General features: G+C 45.9%; 1 protein-coding gene across 1 annotated transcript in view; it reads left to right on the forward strand.

Annotated features, from left to right (window-relative positions):
* spint2 (serine peptidase inhibitor, Kunitz type, 2) overlaps positions 1-9,958 on the forward strand; it is a 19,364-nt gene extending 9,406 nt beyond the window's left edge. The window contains exons 4-11 of the mRNA XM_073492785.1: positions 3,463-3,537; positions 3,744-3,767; positions 4,112-4,273; positions 4,374-4,436; positions 4,608-4,778; positions 4,864-4,896; positions 5,205-5,313; positions 8,228-9,958. Of these exons, the coding sequence (XP_073348886.1) occupies positions 3,463-3,537; positions 3,744-3,767; positions 4,112-4,273; positions 4,374-4,436; positions 4,608-4,778; positions 4,864-4,896; positions 5,205-5,313; positions 8,228-8,318 (728 nt within the window). The 3' untranslated portion in view covers positions 8,319-9,958. The remainder of the gene's footprint in view (positions 1-3,462; positions 3,538-3,743; positions 3,768-4,111; positions 4,274-4,373; positions 4,437-4,607; positions 4,779-4,863; positions 4,897-5,204; positions 5,314-8,227) is intronic.
* Positions 9,959-11,861: the final 1,903 nt, after the last annotated feature.

The following is an 11,861-nucleotide window of genomic DNA, read 5'->3' on the forward strand; positions in this document are numbered from 1 at the left end:
AACATCGCAAACCCACACACATCATTTCCAGCCTGCAGTAACTAACCTCACAACACTTTTTCTTGTTGTCACACAACCACTAGACATCATCACATACCCTCCCTCTCTCAAACACACACACACAGACAAATTCCTCTCACACAGTTGCCAGTTTGCATAGTGTGCTGTAGCACAAACCTGCTCTCTGCTCCTCTCTCTCTCTCTCACACACACACATACACACCAATCTGCATGATGAGCAGTAGCTATAACTGACCTTAATATGAACCAAACAGAAAAATAAACCAGATACAAAACAGGTAGATCTGAGTTTGAAAAAAGGAAATCACTTCCTACCTTAGTGGGAGACCTGGCACTGGGAGGAGGAGGCTAGCTTCTCATAGTCAGGAGTGTAGGAGCTGGTTGCAAGGCGTAGGCAGGCTGCAAGGTGGTCATCAGTCATTGTTAATCTGTACTTGGACTTTATGATTTTCATGTGTGAGAAAGCAGACTCGCACAAATAAGTTGATCCAAAAAGAGCTGTCAGGTTCAAGGCACATCTTCTGAGATTGGGATACTTCTCCTCCACCAGTAGTTTCCAGAACACTACTGGACACCAAGTCGAAAAGTGATTTGACTTTGGTGGCAATGTCACCAACATCAGTAATTGCACCAAATGGATAACACATATAGCTGGCTACAGGCTCGATGGATGCAAAGTCAGTAAAACGCCTCTCAAACTCTAACGAGATGCTCTGAACATGCTCCTCATAACGTGCACTGTCAAGCTGTGTCACACCTTTACCTTAACGTTGTAGTTCTGCTTGCATGTGAGGGAAGTTGCGCAGGTTACCACACTGCAACCTGCTTGACATCAGCTGTAGCTTGCTTTTAAACGTGTTCACTGAACTCATCATGTTGACTACATCTTTACCCTTACCCTGCAGCTCTAAATTCAATTAATTGAGCTCACCAGTGACATCAGTGAGGAAAGATAAATCTAAAAGCCACTGGTGGTCCTCTAGCTTTGTATGGTAATCCACATGTTTTGAAAGCTTCAGGAAGTCCTTGATTTCAGGCAACAGCTCTGTAAATCTGGCCAAAAATCTACCTCTCCTTAACCACCTAACATCCATGTGAAGCAGCAGGTCTGTGTGTTCAGCATCATTCTCCTCCAAGTGAGCACAGAAAAGCCTTCTCTGCAGACTCCGGGCCCAAACTGAACACACAATCTTCATCGCAATATCCATCACTTCTTTCATATTTAAAATCTTTCCACACAGCGCTTGCTGGTCAATTATACAATGATAATTCCGGATATCCGGGAAAGATTCACTTTCTTTGCACAGTGCAATGAACCCACTGGTGCGGCCCATCATAGCAGGCGCCCCATGAGTTGTGATGGAGATCAGCTTGAAGAGCGGCAGTTTTGTCTCGCTAACAAATCCCATGAAAGCATTAAAAATATCCTCACCTCTGGTGTGTCCTTTTAATGGCAAAATGGCGAGTAGCTCTTCCTTGGCGCTCATGTCTTCAAAAACCATCCTGATGAAAACACACAATTGTGCCACATCCACCATATCAGTTGACTCGTCAAATTGGAGGGAAAAGCACTCACACGCGTCAATATCCTTCCTCAGTTGCTCCTCCACATCCACAGCCATTCCCTCACATCGCCTTGTAGTAGTATTGCGAGAGAGTTGCACTTCTTTAATGGCCTTCACGATCTCTGTTTTATTTTTAAAGTCGTCAAAAAGGCTATCCGCTGCCTCGAGAAAGGCTTCCTTCACAATATCGCCGTCTTTGAATGGCTTCTTGTGTTTAACAAGGACGTGACTGACGCAATAGGAAGCAATAGTTGCGGCCTTACCCTGGGTCTTCGGTTTGGTGAAGATTGACTGCCGTGCTGCAAGCTGTGCTTTCAAATCCAGCACTTTTGTAGCGCGTAAAGGCGTTTTTGCAAGGAAATCCCTCTCGTAGCTCCTGTGTACCGTTGTAAAATGCCGCTCCATTTTCCCTTTCTTTGCCAACGCCACCGTTGCATTGCAGATCAAACAAACAGGCTTTGAATGAGAATAAACAAAAAAATAATCTTCCTCCCATTCAGGGTGAAAATGGTAGGTCTTGGCTCGTTTCCCCTCAGCCATGTTAACGTTTAGGAGTGCGTAACCGCTCTGATCGCTAGCTGCTAGCTACAGTTGATAGCTGTCAACTTTCTGTCATGCATACGCGCTACCGTAGGTTAAACGTGACCTACTTTTTTTAATACTTTTTTTGTGGACGTGTTTAACAGACTGATAGGGTACGCAGGCAAGGACTTGTGATAGGCTGTAGTGTACATTTAGTACAAAATATAACACACACCCCAAAAATAACTTTATTTTTTCCATTTTTTCCTACACCCCTCGCGGTCGACTTGGGATCAGTCCGCGGTCTACTGGTAGACCGCGATCGACTGGTTTGGTCGATCCTGGTCTAGGGTAGTGTCTAGAGGTAGTGTCAGAGGTAGTGTCAGAAGCGCAGTATTGGCGAACCGAACCGGTGTGAATGGATAAGCCAGCGGCGCAGAGCGAGGGTGTGTCGATCTGACAGTCTGATAACTAAACATGTCCATCACTCAACAAAACAAAGAGAAATGTCCCACAAAGCAACGTTACAGGACCAAACAACTGTAACATAGTAACTGGTCGTGTCTTTGGCAACCTATATGAGGAAAAAGTTATACGTGGAGAAGTGTCTATCAGCCTGTCTGTCAGCCTGTCTGTCCTACCGACTCTTTGTCACATTTCTGGCCGAAAAACAGCGTCTGTCTCCGGCAAAAAACTTTAACTCACCAAATGTTTGTCGCGGTGAAAAAAATCACCGCAACGGTCAGCCCTCCCGACCGAGACTTCAGTGAACTTTCCCCCAGAAAACAGCCTCCCTCCCCACGAGTGAGAGTCAGACAGCGTCCTGTTTACTGATGGCGATTATGTATTTATGTTATTTAGAGAAAAACGTAACTTTGTCTCTTTCCAGGATGTTTGGTGGGTCAGGATCTCATCACAGCACATTATAACAGCATCATATGATTATAAACAGTCAGCAGGTACATGTTTAGATTAACAGGAGGACACCGGGGGAAACACGTTGAAGGAAACAACACACACGTCATCATCATGACGTGTACCGTCACCCCTCTTTTAGAGCAGCACCGGCTTTCTGTGTGAATTACACACTGGTTCGTCTTTTATGCCGGAGCTGTTTGGTTCTGTGTGAACAGCGGAGAATTGGCGAACCGCCGCTGCGGAGATAATACGACGTCTCTGTGTGAAAAGGGCTATTGTGAAGACGGCAGAGACGCTTCTTCTTCTCTCCATGCTGCATGTTTTAATAAGATCTGACTCATCACACTGAGTCTACCTCAACAACAGACGTCTGTCTGTCTGTCTGACCTGTCTGTCTGTCTGTCTCTCTCTCTCTCTGACCTGTCTGTCTGTCCAGATGTGTCTCAGGATGTTGAGGCTCCAGTTGACTCTGAACCTGCTGCTACAGAGATTGTTCAAGTTCAGGAGAAAGGTGACACACACACACACACACACACACACACACACACACACACACACACACACACACACACACCTGGACATACACATAGAGGTGAATGAATGAATTGATCAGTTGATCAGAATATGAAGACGTCATTTTATTGACTGATCGATCGATTACTTGAGAAAAAAGTTGTTTGTGTGTGTGTCTCTCTATAACTTCTTCTTCTCTTACAGAAATGTCAGCTGAAGACTTTGCTGGTAAGTTGAACGTCTAATCTGTAACATGATGTCATCAGTCAGGTTGAACTGTGTCATCAGCTCGTTTAGAGAACGTAGGTGTGATGTTACGTCAGACAGCAGCTGACAGACAAACAGACGAGCTTCAGGAGATTAAAGATAATTATTATAATGAGCCGCACAAACACAAGATCAGTCCTGATCAAAAGAAAAGGAAACGCATGACAGGAAGTCTTCAGCTTCAGACGCTCCGTCTTTCTTTACATCCATCCTCGTGCTGAAGAAACATCATGAATCTGTCTGACGAACAGCACGACATAAACACGACATAAATGTACAAGTGTTTGTGTGGCGTGTCCAATCAGAGCATTGTGGGGCGGAGCCTGAGGTGGGTCCCTGCAGAGCATCCTTTCAGCGCTGGTACCACGACAGAAAGACAGGTAGCTGTCAATCATTCATCTACGGAGGCTGCAACGGAAACAAGAACAACTACGACAGCAAGAAGAGCTGCATGTCTGCATGTACAGGTGAGATACACACACCTGTCTGTACCTGTACACCTGTCTGTACCTGTACAGGTAAGATACACACCTGTCAGTGTTACAGCTGTCCTCTCTCCTCCTGCAGTCTCTGTGCTTCCCTCCTCTAAGAAATCTGTTGCTGATGTTGAAGATTCTCCAGAAAACAAAGGTAAACAAATGTCCTGTGACCCGTCTGTCTCTCTGTAACCCGTCTGTCTCCCTGTGACTCGTCTCTCTCTCTGTGACCCGTCTGTCTCTCTGTGACCCGTCTGTCTCTCTGTGACCCGTCTGTCTCTCTGTGACCCATCTGTCTCTCTGTGACCCGTCTGTCTCTCTGTAGGCCACTGTGTGGGGACCCCTGACCCCGGGCCCTGTCGCGCTGCCTTCACCATGTTCTACTACGATGCGAACACCTCCACCTGTCAGTCGTTCATCTACGGAGGCTGTCGAGGCAACAACAACCGTTACAGCAGCGTGGAGGAGTGCGTGGCTCGCTGTGGACCTCCAACTGGTAATCTTCATCATCATCATCGTCATCATGATCTATTATGTAATGTATATAATGTATATAATGTGTATCTTTTTTCTCTCTGCAGGTTGCATTGATCTTCGATTTGAAAGACCTGAAGGTCAGTTTGTTCTAATCTGATCAGCTCCAGTCAGAGATCAATAACTGATCTTTATAATAAACTCTAATCATACGTCATCAATATGTCCGAGTATGTTTAATAAACATCAGCTGTGTTTAGTCACTTCATCACATTCAGACTGAAGCTTTAGATAACATACAGCCGCTTCATTAACACCTCAAACACTTCCTGTTCTACAGTAACACCTGTGTGTGATGTGGCCTGTGTGCGATGTGGCCTGTGTGCGATGTCGACTGTCCTAAATCTTTCAGTGTGTAACTGAGTCTAACATGATCTTCATCCTCCAGGTCTCTTCCTCTTCGTCGCCCTGGGGACCGTCTCTGCTCTGATGCTGCTGGCGCTCATCATCATTGTGCTGAGACGTCGCAGTCGGTCCCGCCGTCCGTCCTCCATCAGGTAACACTCACCCGTCGCTGACTAACTGATGTCACTATCAACAGGTGTACTTCAGTCCTCTGAGTCACAGCAGCGCCCCCCTCAGGCTCTAATGACATCTTTAACAGGTTAAAACTGTAAGTTTGTCCTGAAGGTGGTGCCAGAGGAACTCATGTTGTTAAATCAAGAGTCTATTTGTGTGCAACTTATACAAAGGAGCAGAAACCGGTCCTGCTGCTGGCTTGATGCCCTTCTAAGGCCCGGTCCAGCTCTCCTCGTGTAACATCCAGTCTCCTGATTTCTCCTCCATGCTCCTGAGACTGTGCTGGGAGACATAGCAAACCTTCTTGTGACTCTCTGTCGCACAGAGACACACAGACGTCATCTTCATGATGTGCACCGTCATCACCATGATGCGCACCGTCATCACCATGACGCGCACCGTCACGCCTCTTTTGGAGCCACGGCGCCGGCTTGCTGTGTGAATTATACTCTGGTTCGTCTTTTACGCCGGAGCTGCTTCGAATTGGCGAACCGCCACTGCGGCGATAATGCGGCGTCACTGTGTGAAAAGGGCTATAGACACACACAGTCGCACAGAGACACGCACAGACACACACAGAGACACAGAGACACACAGTCACACAGAGACACACAGTCACACAGAGACACACACACAGTCACACAGAGACACACGCACACAGTCACACAGAGACACACAGTCACACAGAGACACACACACAGTCACACAGAGACACACACACAGTCACACAGAGACACACGCACACAGAGACACACAGTCACACACAGAGACACACAGTCACACAGAGACACACACACAGTCACACAGAGACACACACACAGCCACACACAGTCACACACACAGTCACACACACAGCCACACACAGACACACACAGTCACACACAGTCACACACACAGTCACACACAGCCACACACAGTCACACACAGACACACACAGTCACACACACAGACACACACAGTCGCAGAGACACACACACACAGACACACACAGCCACACACAGTCACACACAGACACACACAGTCACACACACAGACACACACAGTCGCAGAGACACACACACACACACACACACACACACACACACACACACCTGGGATGGAGTAGCGTTGCCGTGCTGTAGATTGGGTTTTCCTCCACATCAGAAAATGGCTTCCTGACGGCTGCAGCTAAGGTTTCCTTCATGGTTTTGATCCCATGGTCCTCATCAGTCTCCTCTGTTAGGAATCTGTGCAGCACAGTGACCGTTGGAATGACGTCTGGCATCTGAAGAGCTAACTTTTCGTGTTAACTCCTCGGACGGACCCAGAGCAGTTAGCGTCTTCTCCAGCAGTGTCCACTGGTGAGCCGTGAGAGCATCAGGGAGTCCATATTCGGACACAAATATTCCCAGGGCCCGTTTCTGCTCAACCAAGGACTGTATCATGTAAAACGTACTATTCCAGCGGGTCTGTACGTCTTGCTGGAGTCGTTTGGCAGGCTGATTGATCTGTAATTGAACGTCTTGGAGGCGGGAGTAGGCTAGAGCAGAATGTTTAAAATGTCCAACAATTTTGCGCCCGGTTGCCACCGCATCAGCAACACGCCTCTGTGATAAAAGGCCCTCGTGAACCACCAGCTGGAGAGTGTGAGCGGTACAAGGTAGGCTGGGGAGTTCAGCATCACTCATGGCCTTTATCATATCTTTTGCGTCGTCTCGGGAGCACAGCGTGGACAGCCGTTTTCGGAATGCCCCAGGGCTATAACATGTTTTTTTACCCCGTCAAACACTTTTGGCAACATAGCATCCGTGATGTAGTGGCGACTCGGAATCTCATATCGCGGTTCTAGTGTGCTGAGAAGACGACGAAATCCTATATCTTCTACAACCGACAGCGGCTGGTCATCCAGAGCAATATAATGAGTTAGAGCCTCTGTTATTTTAACTGCCCGTGGGTTGTCTCTTGCCATTTTCTCTTACTTGCAAAACCTGAGTCAATGTTGGCTGTTGTGGTCTTGCAGAAGTGTTAGCGAACTCCATATACTGAGCTTTATGATGCGTCTTCAGATGTTTTATCAAATTACTGGTATTAAAAGAAGTATCCTCCTTTCCTCCCCTTGACACCTTAGTGGCACATAGCTTGCAGTCTGCCTTGCTTCTGTCTGACATGCAAACGCTTGCTTTGCCATGCGGCCAGTTCAACTTTCTCCTAACCACGCTGATTACGGTTCACTCGTCACCTTCCCCTAGACACTAAAATCCGAAATGACAACAAGAAATGACAAGCCACCCCCTGATCGCCGTCTTCAGTTTCATGCAATGTAAGGCCTAATGCAATAAAGTGGTATCGGTGTGTTGTATCGGTGAAATTCTGCGAGTACAAGTATATGAGCACAGTATCGGCCCGATACCCAATGCCAGTATCGGTATCAGTGCATCCCTATATCTGTGCAACCTGATTGGGCTGCAGGTACCGCCTCATGCTACCAGTAGTGACAAGGACACTAGCAGAACACAAAACTAGAGAAGAATCAGTCAGGAAGGATCAGGAGAGAGCAACTGTCTGTGGCCACCACGTGTGTGTGTGTGTGTGTGTGTGTGTACATATATACATATATGTATGTATGTATAAATATGAATATATATATGAATATGAATATATATATATATATATATATATATTCATATATATATTCATATTCATATATATATGAATATATGAGAGAGAGAGTTTATTTTACTAAAAGGGAAATGTTGTCAATAGATTAAACAATAGTAATAATAATTATGATAATTATTTAATATTTAAGTTATGGGCCAGTTTGTTTTTCAGACTTTTCTTCCTCTGTGGTGGTAAAAAAGATGTGTCCTGTGATCAGCTTCATGACCAGATGTGATGATTGTTTGTCTGCAGTGATAAAGAGGAGCTGCTTCCTGATCAAGACGAGCAGTCCTCTGTGGAGTCTCTGAGCGTCCCCGACAGCCCCAAACCAGACAAGGCCTGAGGAGACCCCGATCCACCAGAGACCACTGAGGGGTCTGTGGTGCTCCTCCACCTCAGAACTGATTTATAACGATGTTCTTCCTGCGATCAATATTGACTCCATGCAAAGATGTGATTGATCTCAGGAACAACATGTGATTCATTGCTGAGGTATTTGTTTTAACTAAGATAGAGTTAGTTGTCATCATCATCATCATCATCATCTCTGTGGGTCGAAGGAAACTGTTTGTTACTCCTTAAATTAACATAATTAACTTTATCTTTCTCGACTGTCTCAGGAACAAACCTGATCGTTCAGCCTTTATTGATCAATTGATTATCGAACATTTACTGAACTCTCCTTCTGTTGAGTGATTCCTCTCTCAGTCTGTACACAGCCAGCAGCTGCTTAGCTTAGCTTAGCTTAGCTTAGCATAAAGACTGAGGGACCAAAGTACTTCAACAGATATAATATATATCATATATTCTTAATTAGATGTGTGACTGTCTGAAGTATTTAGGAGTTGATGTAATAAAACATTTTATATTAATTAACTTTATTTAAAGGTCCAGTGTTTGTAGGGTTCAGTGACATCTAGTGGTGAGGCTGCACACTATAACATACAGAGCCAGGCTAGCTGTGTCCCTCTGATTGCAGTCTTTGTGCTAAGCTAAGCTAACTGGCCGTTGGAGAGGAGTCCATCTGAACTTCAACAGAAGAAAGAGTTGAGTAAACGTTGAACTGTGCCTTTAATGAAGTCTCCAGGTTAATGTTAGAAAGATGATGATGTCACAGGTGTGGGTCTGATGTTTAATCTGTTGTAATGTTTCAGAATCATTTTAAAATGTGTGTGTTTGTTTTATTAATTTTCAGGTTATATTGACTCATTTTATGAAACTGCTGATTAAATATGAAGTTTAGAAACAGAAACGATGAATTAAATGACTTTAAGTTGGGTTAGAAGTCTGAAGTCGCTGTAAACTGGAAATCTTTTTTATTATCTTTTTTTTCTAACAATGTGAAGGCGTCACTCTGACATCAGTTTATATTTGATGGACCAAACTGTTGAATGTGTTTTTTTTTTAATGAGCACAATGTTGTAAAGTGTACGTTTGCCGTCTGAGAGATAAAGTTTCATGTTCCTTTTATACAAAAAAAAGAGACCATATTCAGCCAATGAGAAGAGACGATCTGCCTGTTGATAGTGTGATCAATGAGAACATGTTGGTTGATAATCAATAACTTAAAATGGAGGCAAAACAAATCAAAAACAGATGAATTAATCAGTTTAGTAGCAGCGGAGCAGCCTTCATTTCCCACAATCCACCAGGACTGTGAGTGAGCTCCCCCTGCAGTCACATGATCAGTCTGCACCAGCTGATCAACAATTCTCTCTTATTTTACTTTAAAGAAACATAGAAATCAAAAGTGTGTTTTAATTTGAAATAAATAAATCATTAATAACTTTGATGGTTAATCTGCAGTTTGTTGAGACTTTATGTAAAAACTTAAATAATGACAGTTATTGATCTGTTGCATCATGAAAACTGAGGAGCTGGAATATGATCAATCAATAAGTGAAACTGATTCATTAATGATGTGTTTGATGAAGATTTTTATTCTCACCTGTCAACTCTCAATAAAACTTTATTAACACTTTATTCACCTGTTGACATTTCTCAACTTTCTCATGTTGGTTCTGAACTTATAGAAACATTTATTGATTGGCAGGTTTATTGTTCCACACACACACACACACACACACTGAGACAAGATTGAACACAATCCTGGACAGGATGACAGTCACATGACCAACACATTAATATGAAAGGTTCAATAATCAGGTCAAAATAGAACAAAACTATCTTTTATATCTCAGTAAATCCACCATGTTGTGTTTCTACAGGAGCTCAGAATGGACAAACCAAACACGGACTCTACAGAAGGACTGGGGAGAGTGAGGTGAGGGGTGTTTAGTTGGTTTCAATACTTCAGTCCCTCATGGAAGCTGATACTTGCATGATAGGAAGAGACTTGATAAACTTATGAAGAAGGCAGCTCCATCCTGGGACGCCCTCTTGACCCGGTGCAGGTGGTGGGAGAGAGCAGGATGATGGACAAGCTGTCATCGCTGCTGGTGAAGGAGTCCCACCCCCTGCAGGTCACTATCACTGCACTGAGCAGCTCCTTCAGCGACAGACTGATACACCCCAAGTGTGTGAAGGAGAGGTACCGCAGGTCCAAGTGTGTGAAGGAGCGGTACCGCAGGTCCAAGTGTGTGAAGGAGCGGTACCGCAGGTCCAAGTGTGTGAAGGAGAGGTACCGCAGGTCCAAGTGTGTGAAGGAGCGGTACCGCAGGTCCAAGTGTGTGAAGGAGCGGTACCGCAGGTCCAAGTGTGTGAAGGAGAGGTACCGCAGGTCCAAGTGTGTGAAGGAGCGGTACCGCAGGTCCAAGTGTGTGAAGGAGAGGTACCGCAGGTCCAAGTGTGTGAAGGAGAGGTATCGCAGGTCCAAGTGTGTGAAGGAGAGGTACCGCAGGTCCAAGTGTGTGAAGGAGCGGTACCGCAGGTCCAAGTGTGTGAAGGAGAGGTACCGCAGGTCCAAGTGTGTGAAGGAGAGGTACCGCAGGTCCAAGTGTGAAGGAGAGGTACCGCAGGTCCAAGTGTGTGAAGGAGAGGTATCGCAGGTCCAAGTGTGAAGGAGAGGTACCGCAGGTCCAAGTGTGTGAAGGAGAGGTACCGCAGGTCCAAGTGTGTGAAGGAGCGGTACCGCAGGTCCAAGTGTGTGAAGGAGAGGTACCGCAGGTCCAAGTGTGTGAAGGAGAGGTATCGCAGGTCCAAGTGTGTGAAGGAGCGGTACCGCAGGTCCAAGTGTGTGAAGGAGAGGTACCGCAGGTCCAAGTGTGTGAAGGAGCGGTACCGCAGGTCCAAGTGTGTGAAGGAGAGGTACCGCAGGTCCAAGTGTGAAGGAGAGGTACCGCAGGTCCAAGTGTGTGAAGGAGAGGTACCGCAGGTCCAAGTGTTGAAGGAGAGGTACCGCAGGTCCAAGTGTGTGAAGGAGAGGTACCGCAGGTCCAAGTGTGAAGGAGAGGTACCGCAGGTCCAAGTGTGTGAAGGAGAGGTACCGCAGGTCCAAGTGTGTGAAGGAGCGGTACCGCAGGTCCAAGTGTGTGAAGGAGAGGTACCGCAGGTCCAAGTGTGTGAAGGAGAGGTACCGCAGGTCCAAGTGTTGAAGGAGAGGTACCGCAGGTCCAAGTGTGTGAAGGAGAGGTACCGCTGGTCCAAGTGTGAAGGAGAGGTACCGCAGGTCCAAGTGTGTGAAGGAGAGGTACCGCAGGTCCAAGTGTGTGAAGGAGCGGTACCGCAGGTCCAAGTGTGTGAAGGAGAGGTACCGCAGGTCCAAGTGTGTGAAGGAGAGGTACCGCAGGTCCAAGTGTTGAAGGAGAGGTACCGCAGGTCCAACCAGCACTGCTCCAGTAGACCTCACTGTGCACTGTGCAATAAACACTCTATATATAACTAATTTCTCATTTTGGTTTGCAGTACCTGGACAATTTTCATACTC

This window comes from Pagrus major, chromosome 2 (genome assembly GCF_040436345.1).
Source record: "Pagrus major chromosome 2, Pma_NU_1.0".
Classification (NCBI taxonomy): Eukaryota; Metazoa; Chordata; class Actinopteri; order Spariformes; family Sparidae; genus Pagrus; species Pagrus major.